At 55.7% G+C, this 16,153-nt stretch overlaps 1 protein-coding gene across 16 annotated transcripts in view; it reads left to right on the top strand.

The window, feature by feature from the left end:
* LRP8 (LDL receptor related protein 8) overlaps positions 1-16,153 on the top strand; it is a 78,951-nt gene that overhangs the window by 27,098 nt on the left and 35,700 nt on the right. For all 16 annotated transcript variants that reach the window (XM_059135715.1, XM_059135712.1, XM_059135711.1 and 13 more), the window contains exon 3: positions 9,224-9,346. In XM_059135715.1, coding sequence (XP_058991698.1) covers positions 9,224-9,346 — 123 coding nt within the window. The remainder of the gene's footprint in view (positions 1-9,223; positions 9,347-16,153) is intronic.

Genomic DNA, 16,153 nt, shown 5'->3' with positions numbered 1-16,153 from the left:
GACCTTGCTTGGGACCTTGTGGCAGGTAATCCCGTGCCTCTGAAGGAAAGGCATGCAGGGATCCTCTATCCAACCCAGCCATGCCGTGGAGGAAGGGAGAAGGCACTGAGGATACAGGAGTTCCGCCAGGACTCCCAGGCCGGAGGTGAGGAGATATGCTGCCTGGTGGTCACCGGGATGGCCCAGTGGGGCACCTCTCAGGAAGGGTTTCCCCTAGCAGCCTAATCGGTGAAAGTGTTGGCATTTGCTCCTTAGCCAGGGCCACCCCCTGGTAGGTAGAGGACGCTACATCAACGTGACTGGTGGGGGGGGGGGGTTGCCCTGACTGCCCCCCACCACAGACAGGCCAGCATCCAAATTCCGTCATGCACTGCCTGACTACCAGCAAGCCCAGGCTGCTTCCCTGGGCAGCGGCAGCCCCTTCTGCGTTCTTAAACCCCTCTGGCTTGGCTTTCTTGACTCTGGCTGCAGAGTTCTGCCCAGGGAGTCCTGGGTTCCCAACTTGAAATCTGTGTGGGTGAAGGTAGTGGAGCCCAGAGCGGTCTGTTGGGTGTCACTCCAGCAGAGCCTGGCTGGAGACAGATCTGGAGTCTTTTCTTCAGCAGCAGAGGAAGACCCAGAAGAACTGCCCCTTCTATCAGGGGGGCTGGTGGTAGGAGAACAGGGCCCGAAAGGTGGGATTCCTTGGTGGGCTCCAAGGTCTCCTCGAGGGAGGGAGACCCATGGACCTCCAACTCAGGAGGCCTGCCTGGGGCTAGACCCGAAAGCCCCCTGCTGTGAGGAGGTGGAGCCCCCACTCTCTGCTCTGCACCTGCACGGAGGGGCAGTGCGCAGCTGGGAGCCAGGCTGGACTCGCCCGGAGGTCAGAGAGAGTTTCCCAGCATGCCACCTACCCTCTGGAGGCTTCTACTCTGGGGGTGCCATGAGTTTCCCTCTAGCTCTTTCCTTGGCCCTAAAATCTCAGTGCCAAATGGGTGGCCCAAATCCAGGGTGGGAGCGGCCTGAGCTTATCACCTAAGCAGCCCCTTCTTGTGATGTTTAGTCCTTTTGCAGGCACCAGCCTGGGACCCCTGTGGATCCCATTCACCTCTCCCCCACACCCATCTTCCCCCACCCCCTACAGCTGTCACCAGCTCAATACCTCCTGTGTCCACAAATCACTGTGACAGTTAGACCCCTTTGTCGTCTGTCCCTCGGAGACGCTCATCTTCCCCGTGGCGACAGGGAGTCCCACATACCCCAGCAAGGGCTTGGACCTCCCTTGGTGACAGTGGAGCTGGAGACCGGCAGTGTCTGAAAGCAGCTATGGTGTGCTGGGGCCCAGAGGAGGGACCGGGCTGTGGAAGGCTGCAGGTGACCCTGCTGGAGGGATAGCAACACCTCTGTCATAGAGCCACAGACCCACAGTTTCAGCTGGAGAGTGTCATTAAAGATTGGTTCCCATGAGGAAACTGAGGCACAGGGTGGGAGGAGGTCACAGGGCCCATCAGAGGAGCGGGGCTGTAGATTCGCTCTGAGCACCTAGTTGGCATCAGACCTGATGTGAGCGGGACACTGGGATGAAGGAAAAGATGGGAATGATGGGGAAACACTGGTGTGCAGCCAGGTGAACGCCCAGGCTGAGGACATTGAGGAATGAGCCCTGGGCCAGGGGAGACAGGGCTAGGTTCAAGTCTGGCCAGGAAGTCTTGCTCAAGCCCCTCCCCCTGTCTGGGGCTCCTTCTTCATCCTCACCAAGTGGATGGCATGTCCCTCCAAGGACCCCCAGCAGAGGGTAAAACGGAGACCCCGTCTCTTCATTTAGAACAAGGGCGCCTGGGTGGCTCAGTGGGTTAAAGCCTCTGGCTTTGGCTCGGGTCATGATCCCAGGGTCCTGGGATCGAACCCCACATCAGGCTCTCTGCTCAGCAGGGAGCCTGCTTCCCTCTCTCTGCTTGCCTTTCTGCCTGTTTGAGATCTCTGTCAAATAAATAAATCTTTAATTAAAAAAAAAAAAAGAACAAGGGGCAGCTCATGAGCGACTCAGAGCACCATCTGTGTCCTCTGCCACGGCCGACTGTGGGATACTGTGCTGACCCTGACACTTCCCTCACCCGCCCCGCCTCCAGCCAGGGAATCTGGCCCAGCCCAAATGCCACCTCCTCCAGGAAGACCTCTCTGTGGCGGCCTCCCATCCAGTCCCCCTCCAGACCTCATTGCCACACTGTGTGTTTGTTTTTGTTTTGGTTTGGTTTTACCATCTGGACAGGTTAAAAAATGTGTAGCTCTTTAGTGGAGTGGATTGGAAGAGGAGGAGAGAACCTGGAAAATTTTGAGGGAAACTGCCCAGTTTAAAAAAGCAAAGATGCCATCGCCAGAGAGTGGTCGTCTGGGGCTCACTGCTTCATTCTTCAGTCTTCTCCCTCAGACCCTTCGGGAGTCTGCCCCTCCGCTCCCAGCCCCCACCCCAGGCACCTGCTGCTGCTTCATTTCCTCTTTCTCCCCAGGTGGGATGAGAGGGTGGGGGAGAAAGCACACTCAGATGTCACCTGCTGATGGATGGTGGTGGCCTGAGGCCCCAGGAGCCTGCTGGGCCACACAAAGCGGATAGCCAAGCCCCCCCCCACCACCACTCTTTGTGGGTGTGGGGACCCTGTGGGAACCGGTCCCCTTTCCTGTATCTCCAAGAGCTTTGAGTCTGCTTGTCAGCATGTGGGGACACTTGGCTTCAGAGACACAGCGCTTTGCAGGGATGGAATCGGAGGCCATCCCCAGGCTTATGGGCATGTGTGACTCCTGCAGTGACTGTCCTAGAGTCCTGTCCCTGGGGCTGAGGGTGAGCAGATCAGAGTGTGCTTAGAACCTTGGCGTCTTAGAGAGTTAGAATCTTAAATCCTCGGAAGCTGTTCTGTATGTTTGATCAGACCCATGGGGTCTTTATTTTTATTTTTTTAAGACTTTATTCTTAAGTAATCTCTACATACAACATAGGCCTCGAACTTAAAACCCCGAGATAAAGACCGACTAACTCACCAGGTGCCTAGACCCACCGGAATCTTTACATAGAGGATTCTGAGGAACTTCACAAATCCGGAGAGGGGTTGGGGCTTGAACCCAGTGCTGCTAGGCCCCAAAGCTGCTGGGGATGGGCTTTGAGCCCAGGGCCCCCCTCCCCCACCCCAGGGCCTGTTGCAGAACTGTTCAGGGGATAATGGGGAAAGGTCAGAGGGCTCTGCCCTTACCGTTTCTGATAAGCAGTGCAGCTTCATGTTTGCCTGTTTTATATGTTGGGTTTTTACTTGGAAAAAGGGTTCCTCTGCTTAAAAATAAAGAATAAAGTGTTCCAAGCCCTGCACTGCCAGCTGCTCCCATGCCAGGGCCCGCCACAGCCTGAGAGGGTGGCTCTGGCCAGCGGGTGACCAGGCAGGCAGACGGGGGGCCTCCCAGGAGGGGGCTGCAGGTTGCTCTAGGCCACAGTCTCCTCCCCCTCTCACTCCTGTTGTGTTGTTGCTGCAGCCCAAGAACACTCCGGGTCTGTCGGGTCTGTCGTCCCATCGGCTGGGGTGACAGTTTAATAGTAGCTTCCTGGACTGTCATTTAAATCTGCCTGCCAGGTTAGTAGGCGAGGGGCGGGCCGGCACGCCCCCTGCCCCCACCCCGGATCTTCGTTCTGCTGGCGGCCGTTGGTTGTCTTGGCAATGCCAGGGCCTGGCGAGTTCTGCAGTGGGGTAACAAGGCGGGGGGTGGGGCGGGGATGGGGGAAGGAGGCCTTTCATCTCCCCGACCCTGGTACAAGTGGCCCAGCTGCCTTAGGGCTGGGCTGCAGGGCCAGAGCCAAGCCAGCCAGTGCTGATCCAGGCTTGGGAGAGGAATTAGGAGCACACTAGTCCCTCCGTGCCCTGGGAGGGGAAGGGACCTACCCAGGAGCCTCAGCAACTGCATTGAGCCAGAATCCACCTTGCCTATGGGTCTCTGCTCTGCTCTCAAAGAAGGTCAGGCCCTCAAGGTTGGGGCTCCCAACCTGTCTGCAGAAACCTAAGGGCCTGCATTCCTGATATCTCTCCTGTCTCCCTGTCCCATGTGGCCTGATACCAGTCTCCCCTGCTCCTCTCTGCACTAGTCGCTACTCTGAGGACTGGGGTCTCCTTTTAGCTTCACCCTGGGCCAAGTGCCCTGTGAATACCTCCATTTTTCATGGCTTGGTAGAGCTGGCCCGGAGACGGAAGACTGGGTAGTAGCTTCGGCTGTGGGACCATAGACCTATCCTTCCCCTCCCTGGGCCTCATCTCCTTACCTACAGGATGAGGGACTTGCATGACATTGTATTTCCTCAGGTGTGGTTCATTGGCCCACTTGTTTCTTGGGAAATTAATAGACATGGCATCTAAAAAGGAAGTTTCTTGGCCATAAGTAGGTTAGGGAAATGCAGGAAGAAACAAAGTGAATCTGATTTCTGCAGACCTTCTCGGACCTTTCATAAGCCGGCAGGCATCGTGAATCTACAAAGGAGGAAAATAGCAAGTCTTCTCTGAGACCTCTGGGTGGATGGCTGCCCCTGCTCTCTGTCCCACCATTTGCCTCTCTCTTCTCTGCTAGGGGTCAGTCATCCGTCTCACACAGTCTCGCCAAATCCTAAAGGAAGCCCAGGGAGCTTACAGACATGGGTTTTGTTGGCTGCTAAGCAGCAGCCCTTGTACTTAGCAGAAGCTGGCTGAGCTCAGGGAAAGGGGACCTCTGAGGGGCAGCTTGGTGCCAGGCGAGGTCAGGTGGCCGCCAGCCTAGAGGAGCTCCTAGGTCCCTTGCCACTTGCCTCCTTACCAGCCCCAAATTGCCATCCTGCCTCCACAACCCCAGGCCCTGTTATCCCACTTCCTGGAATGCCTTTGTTGCTTGTGCCCTCATCACTCCCATGGTCTGGCTGACTCCTTTTCCCTGAACATGGTCCCCTCCTTCAGGAAGCCTTCCTTGATTCCTGGGCTCTCACCTGACCCTCCCCAGCTTCCTGGCCGCACAGTGGGACTGAGCCTCAGAATGGCAGCCCTCCTCAGTCACCCAGAGAGAATGGCAGTGGCAGCCCTCCTGCAGACATGTGCTGTTCTCTCTGGCCCCTGGTCCTTTGGCTGACAGAGTGAGAGACCTGCCCAGGGACTGTCAAGCCCCTGGGCTGTGACGTGACAGAGATGTGGTTGCCAGAAGGACTCCACACCAGGTAGCTCCACCTGGCAGCCCAACTGATCTTTGTTTCGAACCCTTCCATCTGCCCCAGGGCTGCTGGCTGAGCGTGGGTGGGATGGGGAAACAGCAGCTGAAGGATGCATATTGTCTCAGGAAGGGGGCCTCTGGGGGTGGAGAAGCTGGGAGGTGCTGAGGAATCATAATAATTTCTCAAGATCATAGACTCTGAGTGTTGAGCGGGACTTAAGATTCAATGGGCACCACACCTTCATCTCCCAAGGAGGAGCTAGGCCCTATGTGACCAGTGGGCCCAAGGTCACACGCACAGCGGCTAGGGCTGCTGACTTCCCTTGCCACAAACTTGCACCTTTATGCTTTCTAGTTTATAAAGCCCTGACACCAACCTTAGCCCATGTGCTGCCCACAACCTTGTGTGTTTGGGGAAGCAGCGATATGACCTCTGAAGATAGGTAAAGAAAGTGAGGCTCAGAGAAGTTGTGTAACTTGCAAAAGGTCATACAGCCCCTCTATAGCAGAGGAGAGTTTGCCCACGAGTGTCGGAGGCTTTCCTCTGCCTGTGTTCTTGTTATAAGCAGCAATACCTACCTCCTCTGTTCCAGACTTCCCATTCTCCCCAACTCTGCCCTGGGGGTGGGCTCCTCCCCACCACCCTCTGGAATCCCAAATCCTCTCTGATGGCCCATCTGTTGCCGTGGTAGCAGATTATGATGTCACAGATCCTGGATGACTATGCCCAGCTCTTGGGCTATGGGGTCCAGGGGCTCACAGAGGTGGGCATTGTCCAAGGGGCAGATGGGCACGGGAGGAGAGAAATCCCTGGAAACGGGGGCCACGGCCTCAAGCCCAGCTAGGGAATTGCCCTGGGAGTAAGAGCCAAGGCCAGGAATGGGGTCTGGCATGGCTAGCTCTGATGGGGTTGAAAGACTGCTTGGCTCTCTGCCTTGGTGGGCTCACCCAACACGGTGACCAACCCAACACAGGGGGTGCCCACTGGGATCCCTTGGGAGAGCCCTTTTGCCTTTTGTCCTTGTATCGGCACTGCACGAGAAAGCCAGCATCACCACTTGCCCAGAGAGGGAAGGAACTTGCCTGAAGTCACTCAGGAGGCGACTGTGCCAGGATTCAGTCTCACCTCCTCCAGATCTTTCCTTGGGGTTACACTCTCAGACATAGCCCATTAAGGTGATTGAATCTGGTGCCCAACCTGAAAGTGAGCATGCTGCCTCAGTTTCCCCAGAGTGGTCCATTAGCAGACACAAGTGACAGGCCTGTGTTTATTCTAGCACGCAGTCCGGGCACATTCCAGGGGAATACTTGATGTGATCCTTCTGAACAATGTGGCTGATCTGCCCCATTTCCTGGTCCTGTGGCCCTGGGGACCCGCGAGGTGTTTCGGTGGTCACACACTGCATTTACTTTTCTGGGGTCCTCTTAGCCTGACAATACGGAAGTGGCTGAGGGCCTCCGTGGAAAGAACCCAAACTTTAGCAGCTGCCACATGGAATTAAAATCCTACTTCTGCTGCCTACCACCCCCAGATTCCTCTTCTGTAATAAGATGGGCTTCACAGCACTGCCAGGATGGATGTGAGGAGTCACTGGAATATCGGATTTTCACCTGGCCAGAGCCAGGGTGGAACATGTCCAAACCTGGTCATGACCATGAACAGACGTCTCCTCCAGAATACTGCCATGGGACATCCATCCCTGAGGCTGCCACTTCCTGAGCCTGGGTGGCCTCGAGGCTGCCCTTCAAGACCGCAGTGGTGCTTTTGGCTGCCCTGGCCTCCTTGCCTGGTGCGAGCAGGGCTTGACACGCTGCAGAAGGCCAAGCTCACTCCCAGGCTCCCAGAATGCCAGGGAGGAAGGACCCTTTCAATAGTGTCTGGCTGGTCAAGACTAGTGACAGAGCCCCCTGATCACCTTCTTCATCAAGCTGGCCTGGCTCTTTGTGGTTCTTTCTGTTCTTCACTCGCCGCAAGTCCCTGAGGGGCAGGTTGGGTGGATCTCTTCCGTGTGCTCTGTGCAGAGCCCGGCACAGATGCAGGCTCATTGAATTTTTCTCTTCTTCTGTGTCTGAGGCTGCTGAGTGTACTATTTGGGAAGCCTTGCTGGGGTGGCAGGGGATCTGACTGTGAAGTCAATTCGTTGACCTGCTCCCACCCACGTGTGACCTTGGGCATGTACTTAACACTTCTGGGCTGGAATTTCCTCGTTTGTCAAGTTGGGACATGCATGGCCCTTTGTCGTGGGGTTTTCTGGTAAAATGCCTAGCATGGAAACTGGCACACACAGTGTGCTTGGAGGAAGTTAGAACATGGTAAAGAAGACATTGGGATATACACTTCCTCTTTTCTGTGGACACAGAGCTTCTCGTGGAAGGAATGCTCTGGTCCTTGTGTCAGAAGGTGCCCCAGGTACTGTGGTTTGTAACTGTGCTTAATTTCAGGGGATTATAGGTGGTGATTTACCAAATAGTGCTATTGGTGCCTGTTACCCACACCAGCTGCTCATGCTGAGCTCAGGGAGGGCTGCTGGGGGGCCTGGGTTGGGAGGCAGCAGAAGTGGTTCTGATCTCCGCCTTGCTGTGTTTCCCTGGGCTAACCCCTTTCCCTCTCTGGGCCTCAGAACCTCCCCCCCAACCAACTGTGTAGCTAGATGGATTCCTCTCATTTCTTCTAGCCCTGCATAGACAGAGGTATTCTAAAGAAAACATGAAGAGAACTCACCTTAGAATGCAGATGTCCTGCAAGGATTCCACTGAAAGGCAAAAATAGATTGATTGGATTCAGGAGACCCAGCGTCTGTCCCCATATCCCAACCAGGCTGTTCAAGCCAGAGAGAGTAGTCACATGGCCCCTCAAGCCTGAGGGCCCGTGGGAGGAGTTACATAGTCCAAGGCTTCCCTGGGAGAAGCTGAGCCCAGCCCTAGAGGTGTGGGAGCAGAGGCTGGCTAGCCACGCCCCCTTTTAGTCCAGTGTCCCCACGGAGATCCACCCTGAGTTGAGCCTGTGCTGAATCTGACAGTGTTCCTACCCCAGAAAAGCCTCAGGCCAGTGGTGGGACTGGGAGAAAAGCAAACCATGTCACCTGTGCCTTATCACCCCCAGTTTTGTTACCAGCTGTGAGATCTCAGTCTGCTACATAGGTCCCCTGTGAGGGCACAGAAACCTGTGCTGAGGTGTTTGCTTCTGGCTAAGGCTCAGACCATCCAAACAGCAGTAGCTATTGCTGACTGCATCTTCATCTTCGTCTTAGGTGCCAGGACCTTTGTTCATGTTCTTCATACATTGTAACTTGTTACTCCCCCTCAGAGCCCTTGTTTTCTTCTTCCCATTATATAGATAAGAAAACAGAGGCTTGGTGGTTAAGTAGCACCCCCAAGGGTCTCTCAGACTGAGAGAGGCAGAGCTGGGATTCAGAGCCCCCCGAGAAGCCTCCCTTCCAGGCTATAAGTGCCTCGAGAGCACTTTCTCTCCAGAGACTGATTGGGTATCTCACCCAGCAGACGCTCTTTTCATCACTCCAAACAGAATTTACCTCATTAATCTTGTCTCAGAGTAATCGTTGGCTTTTAGGATTCGTTAGCAACAGCTCCCTGGTGCTTCCAGAAAGGCCTGGTGTTGGGGAGCAGGACAGGCCAGTAAAGGAACTGAGAACTGGCCAAAGGGGCTAAAGTAACTGCCGTAGGTGATCAGGGAAGGCTTCCCGGGGGCGGTGGCTGTGGAACTGGGCTTTGGGGGAAGAGGAGTAAGACAGAAGAATAGGCATTCCCTTGGAGCATGGATCCTGGTACCCTTGTTGGACCTGAGCTCCTGAACTTGGAGGCAGGGTCAGGAGTCACCTGTCTCCAACAGTGCTCAGCAGAGGAAGGAATAAGCACATATCTCCTGTCCTCTCCCCCTGTGGCCCGGTGGGGGTAGTGGGTGGTCCCACAGTCCTGCTTTCCGACAGTGCTCATCCTGGTCACCACAGTGCCACCTGACCGTAGCCTAGAAAAGCTGCCTTGGCCCGCCAGGCCCCCTCATGCTCTTCTCCTTGCCCCACAGCCAAGAAGACTTGTGCGGACAGCGACTTCACCTGTGGCAACGGCCACTGCATCCCAGAGCGGTGGAAGTGTGACGGCGAGGAGGAGTGTCCTGACGGCTCTGATGAGTCCGAGACCACATGCAGTGAGTCTGAAGCTAGGGCCAGGCCGGGATGCGGGGGTTCAGCTTCTTCATCAGATCCTTCTTTGGAGGTTGGGAAGCCCAAGGGGTTGCAATCTGTCAGACACAGCTCCAGACCCACCTTGGGCCACACTGTCAGGAGCTCCCAGGCATATCCAGTCCTGGTTTCTGCTGACTTCCTCACAGGCCTCTTGCAGCTCGGGCCCTGCTCCTGGAGCACCAGGAGCTAGAAAAAGCCCTTCTGCCCAGAAGCAGCCAGAGCGTATCCTCTGGGTCTCCCTGTGGCTTCCCCAACTATTTTTCTGGAGGATTCTGATCATAATTCCAGCAGTACTGCTAACAGTGGGTGCCTATTAAGTGTTTACTCTGGGCCAGACAGAGTGCTAGGCTCTTTGCACGCACTAATTCATCTTCCTACAGCAGCCTCATGAGGCAGGTCCTGTCACTTTCTAAATTTTGCAAAGCAGGACACTGAGGCTCAGAGAGACGGAGTGACTTGCCCAAGACCACCCAGCCAGGACTCTGAGGCCCCAGCTCTTTCCCCTGCCCTGAGCCAGCTGAGCCCAGGAGCCCCGGCATCCATGGCAGGCTGGATGACAGCAGAGGCAGCCAGGGGTGAGGCCCAGGGCCCGAGCCAGAGCCCCAGGCCCGCCTCCTACACTCTGGGCTTTGTCTCTCCTTGATTTCTTTTCCAGGCCCTAATCCTCAAAGCAAACTTACACCCAGCGGGTCATTCCGTGACATTTGTTAAATTAAAAAGGAGATGAGAAAGGGGTGGGGAAGGCCCCAGCAGGTCCCGAGGCAGAGCCTCAGCTGAGTGAGACCGAGAGGGCTGCTGAGGACCCACAAGTCACCATCACCCTCCTCCTTGTCCTCCTCGTTAGGGGTCACACTCAGCCCACAGGCAGAGGCGGGGACAATGGAGGCCCATAGCCCATCTAGGGCTGTGGCTGGTGATAACTGGGTTTCTTCGTCTCCTAGCAACAGAGCCACCAGTCTCCCCGTGAAAGAGAGAAAGGGGGAGAGAAAGGGGGAGCAGGAGCGACCCCGGCCCCAGACAGGAGGCCCCCTTGTCTCCTTGCACAGCTGCCTCTGCCCCCCCTGGCCAGGCCACAGGCCCTGTCCTTTTCTTAGCCACAGGCAGCCAACCTGTCCCGGGGGCGGTCCAGAGCTTTGTCCTGAGCTGCAGAAGGCACGAAGCCCAGCCACACCCACTGGGATTCTCATCCTCAGGACCAGTTTGGATCTCTGTTTAGCCAGAAGGAAACTGAGGCCAGGATGGGTTTGGCCACTTGCCCAAGGCTACCCAGCTAAGGAGGGGCAGAGCTGTGGACAGCCAGGAGTGGGTGTTTGGGGAGGGGGCTGTAGCCATAGGGAGCCGAGCAGGGAGACATGCAGTCAGCCAGCTGGGCTGCCCCAATCCCACTCTAGCCGTTCCCCTGGACACTGGGGGCAGCAGGGGAACAAGGGGAGCCTCAGCACAGTTATTACTGGGGTATGTCCTACTGCCTGAGAGCTGGGCTCCCCCTTCTCCCTGTATCTCTGTCTCTCTGTGTTGATGTCCCTTTTCATCTTCCTGGCTCCAACTCCAGGGCTCTGCCCACCCTGCTCTCTTGGACGGCCACCCCCTGCCTGTGCCCCTGCCCAGCCTCCCTCTTACCAGCCCTCTTCTCCATGCCATGCCCCATATTTCCCTCTGTCTTTCTCCCTCTCGTTTTTCCTAGCAGTTGCTGCCTTCCCATCCCCTAGCGGGGCAGGGCCCTCCAGCCTCACCCCTCCTACCTCCCAGGACTGCTTTGTACCCACTGTAAGGCACTGTTATTTGACATTTGAGTAACTGGAGAAGTCAAGGGCCTTGCTTACAAGACACACAGGTTGTTTGTGACTGATCGGCATTCTGTGATAAAAGGCAGGCTCATCAGGCTCTCCCTGAGGCTTGATGGAATGCCCTTGGGAACAGGAGTCAAGATGGCACCCTGGGAGTCAGAAAACCCAGCCCTGCCCTGGGCTCTCCCAGTGAGTTTGCTATGAGATCCTGCACACTTTCCTGTCTGTCTCTGGACCCCAGTTTCTAACATTTCAGAGTTCCTGTACACTTAGGACCTTCTTTCTTCCAGCTAGGGCATAAGGCCCAGGATCCCACTTTTTGTGCAAAGTTACACTGCTCAGAGGTGGGCAAGGCCTGTGGGGGACAGGGGACTGCCTGGAGGAGGTGGGTCAGAATGGGACCTCAAGGGTCTGGCAAAATTTGGGGCAGCAGGACCTGGCAACAGGCCGGGAAGCTGGTAGCCAACCCACTGCCCATTTAACTAGCGTTGACATAGCGACCCCCATAGTCTACCAGGTTCACCTGTATAGCCTACCAGGTTCCTAGGACATCTGCCAGCTCAAAGATTACAGGAAGCAGTAAAGTGTAGTGGGTTTGGTGGGTATGTGATCTGTTTGGGTCCAGGTCCCATGAGACCTCAGGCAGTTTGCCCAGTCTCCCTGAGCCTCCATTTGCTCATCTGTAAAACGGAGTGATGGCACCTGCCTTGCAGGGGTTACGGGGATGAAATGGAAAAAATATGGCAAACTGTCAGGGCACAAGTAACTGGCAGTGTTACTCTCATTGCTGTATTTTGATTCCAGGCCCTCTCTTCCACATACAGCAATTTAAAATTTTAGAATAAGGGAAGGGGTCTGCATGGAGACGGCAAGGGGTCTGGGAGGATGTTCCATTTTTGTGCTTCCCCACTGTGAAGTCTGCCCCTAGCTAGCTGGGGTTTCTCCAGGCTCAGTTTCCTTCTGGTTCTGGGATTTGTGTCTGTCAGATACAGCCAGGAGTCACAGTAGGAAAGCCTGGGACATTTGCCTAATGAAAGTGGCATTTCAGGTCTAATTATAGCTCCCTTGATTGGGGACGGCTTCTGACCCACCTTCACGCAACCAATGGGAGGGGTACGGTGTAGGGGAGGGGAGGTTGGTTCAAGGTGAGTGAGTGGCAACTTTGGGCACTGCTCATTGGCAATGGGAATTTATTCATCATCTCTGAGCCTTTCCACTGGAAAGGGGACCTTACTGATGAACCAAGTGGAGGTCCAGAGGTTTTCTGAGGCCCAGAGGCAAGTTAGAGGCTTACCAGTTAGGAGTACTTTGCCCGAGCCCGCAGGAAGGAGCTGTGTGTGACTGCACACTCCCTCACTACCCACATCATGAGGCGGCCCCATGCCATGCTTCCTGGACAGCAGCCGGACACTGGGAGCCCCACCGCCTGGCTCCCTGGTCCTCCTGGAGCTGGCCGTCCCCATCTGGAGGTCGTCTGCCCTTCAGCCTCGCATGTCCCGTCCCTGCAGACGAGCCCGCTCCCTAAGCAGCCGGCAGACACTTCAATTCTTTTACTCGACAGACATTTCTCTTTTTATTAATTTGTGAACTCATAAATTAGAGAACGCCGGTGGACTGGATTTCTGGGGCAGGATTCTCCCGGAACGGGTAATGCCTCCAGCCACTCTGGCATGCCGTTCCAGGACCTCGCCAACCGACCCTGGAGGATTCCTGGAGTCTGAGAGGCCGCAGGGTTCTTCACGCCTGCCTCTCAGAACCTCGGGGACACTTGACAGCAGGCCAGGGCATTCCTCGGGGCGTCTGTCTCGGAGAAAGGCTCCGTGGGGGGGGGGGGGTGCCCTGTGAACTGTGGTCACATGCATCCCCGAGGCCAAGGCCGAGCCCCTTCCAGCCCCTTGCGTTTTCATTTCATGAGATGAAACAGGGGCAACTGTTTCTGAGTTTGTTCCAGGCCCCGTGTGTTGAGATTTCCATGTCTCCTCATTTAAACCTCCTAGAGGAGGTTCTGGAGGTTCTGTAGCCCCATTCTCAGAGGGAGCCTTGGTGCAGAGAGATTAAGTGACTGGCCGAGGAACCTGCGTGCTAGTGGATGGGCGCAGGCCCGGTGGGCCCAACTCCAGAACTCACTAATGCTCTTTCTCCTGCATCACGCTGCCTGAGGGGACTTCGGCTTCAGTTGTCCTCAACGTGGACATTAGGCAGCCATGTTGCAGACCCTACTTGAGTAGAGGCCCAGTGAGCCTCCTTCCTCTGGTGACCCCTCTCCAGCCCAGAGGTCCTGGGAGCACCAACAGGGCCTGCTTTTCTCATGGGCAGTGGTTACATGGGGGTAAGTTAAACAGTGCGTTTATACATCAGAGATCTAGGCTGGAAGTCCAGCTTGGCCTCTCTCCACAGGACTTTCAGCAAACACCTTACCCTCTCTGGGCTTTGCTGGCCTCATCTGTAAAATGGAGGTAGTCATGGCTCTCTCCTCCCTCATGAGGAGACACAGCATATCAGCACTTACCCGGGTCAGCTTTCCAGAGGCAGGCAGTGAGAAGGCCTCACCCCACAGCCTGCAGAGTGAGGTTGCCATCCTAGCTTCAGGGAAGAGCTGTGTGACAGCAGAGACGGTCAGGTTCTAGGAGAGAGAGGAGGTTGGAACACTGGGCATCCAGTAGCTTGGGCGGTCCCTTCCCCTCTTTGGGCCTCTGTCTCCTATCACTTTAGTGGGGACTCCTCGATGTGACCTCTGTGTCCTGGCCTTCCAGGACGGTGCCTTGGCTCTGTGAGGGTAGGAGAGGCTGCTGTCAGGCATTGCGGAATCCTCCAGAGCCTGTAATTAGAGCTGTCTATTTAAGGACACAGCAAATGTCTTATTAATTATAAAGAAAGGAAGCAGACGGATTGTTTAATCATTGTCCTTGCTGAAAGGTTATGCAATTAACTATATAAATATTCATTAAAAGTTCAAGCGGCTGCCTGCTGCACTGGGGTCCGCAGAAGTAGGCCCCAAGAGGTGGGGAGGATGGTCAAGGGCCTTTTCGGTCACCTGGGCATTTGGGTGTAGAGTTTGGGGCTGGTTCAGGCTACTCCTCTACCCACAGGAGCATGTCGGTTTTGATGAAAGAGCACCACCGTCAGAGGAACCTGGACTCTGCCTTTCACCTGCTGTGCATCTTTGGACCAGTTCCTTGGTCTCTCTGAGCCTGTTTCCTCCTCTGTCAAATGGAGTGCTTACCTGAAGGGCACCCCTGGAGTTGGCACACATAGCCTGAAGGGTCTGCTCACCTGGGAGGTGGTGGGCCGCATGGGAAATGGAGTCGCCTGACACAGCGTGGGTGTTCAGCAAACATGGCTTCCTTCCAACTCCGCTGCGAAGTTCTGTTTCCTGCGGTCTGGCTCAGGGGGAGATGGTCACCTTGTCCTTCTGTCTCGTTCCTCTCTCAGGAGTTTGCAGACATGCAGGAAGCCTCTCTTGCTTATATGGGAATGAATTTAAAGGAGACAAAATATTCTGTATCTTTTAGACTTGCAGAATGTTAACCCAGTGATTCTCAGAGGGGGTGCATGGGAATCTCCCAGGGGTAGAGGGGAGTTACTGAAATGCAGATTCCTGGGCTCTGCCCTCAAAGTCTGGATTCTGTCTGCTATTAACCGGGCCCAGGAACATGCACTTCCGGCAGCCCCCACGGCCCACCCTGCAGTCAGGAGTCTGGGCAACACTGGCCGACTTCAGCTCCCTCCTGTGCTTCCAGGGGTCCTGTGGTGTGCGGGTGATGGAGGGGCTCTGGAAGGGCCCCACCTCCCAGCTGCCAGACCTCCTTTACCACCCTGCACTATGGCCCCAAGGCAGCCTTTGTAAAAGATCTTTGTGTGTCTGCGCTCTCTAGGGCCCTACACACCAGTTATTTGTGAAGGGGAATTTCTAGAAAATGAATCCCATGAATCCTGTATTCTTGGCGAGTTGCCTCATATTTCACAAAATGTATTCCTAGGGAGAAGTCTGGGGTCCCAGGTACACCTCTCCCTTCGCATAGTAGTGTCTGAGGGCCCTGCCTCCAATGCCTGCCCCCTCCCCCGACTTCGCCTTTTCTCTGTCTCTGGTGCCCTGTCATCCCAGCTGTGAAAGAAAAGGGGAAACTGGTCCGAGTTGAGGGGGAGACACGAGTGACCCCCCCACCAGCAGGTGCAACAGACTATGCCAAGTGTGAGGCGTCAGACACAGCTGACTTAGAACCCTCACTCAGTCTTAGCAGCTGTGTGACTACACCCCAGTGCTTACCACAAGGGCTTGTACATGGCCGCACTCGGTAGAAACTCACTGAGTGGACAAACAAGTCTTCGTCTGTTCATTTGGGGAATTGTAGTGGCTAACCCTTAGTGAGTCCTGGGCTGGGCGTTCTAAGTGCCTTACAGACATTCACTTGGGACTCCTAACAATCCCACGTGCTAGGGAATAGTATCATTGCCACTCTGTTGGCACCGAGGTGAGGGCTGTTGACTGAGGTCACATAGCCAGTGAGTGACCTGATTGATGCCCAGGAAGCCAAGTTCCAGAGCCCCTGCCCTCTCGACCTCCAGGATGGAGGCCTCGACATTATCCTCATCCTGCCAGGGGCTGTTGTGCGGATTAAGTAAGTGAGCCTCTCGTTCCGGGCCTGGCAGCTCTGGGCGACGACAGAGTTCACACCCTGGCAAGTAGCAGGGAGCCAGCCGCGCCTTCCACAGCTGGGTCTGTCACGTGGGTCATCCTGGGACTCTCAGGATGAGAGCCATCCCCAGCCCTGATCAGGGTTCTCATTCTTTCTTCCAAATTGAGAATCAGCCCTGGGGCTCCAGGCCCCTGATTGAGTCAGCCTCTGATTGCTGCTGGAGTAATTATAGCTGTGTGGTCCCGCTGGGCCCTGCCGCACGCACAGCCCTGCTCTCCACAGCCGGCACTGTTGCTGGGGGAGGGGAAGGGGGACGGGGCATACCGAGGCTGCTCTTGGGGCCTTG

Source organism: Mustela lutreola, chromosome 10 (genome assembly GCF_030435805.1).
Source record: "Mustela lutreola isolate mMusLut2 chromosome 10, mMusLut2.pri, whole genome shotgun sequence".
In the NCBI taxonomy this organism is placed as follows: Eukaryota; Metazoa; Chordata; class Mammalia; order Carnivora; family Mustelidae; genus Mustela; species Mustela lutreola.
The sequence above is the reverse complement of the archived record's forward strand: the minus strand, read 5'-3'. Positions and strand labels throughout refer to the sequence as shown.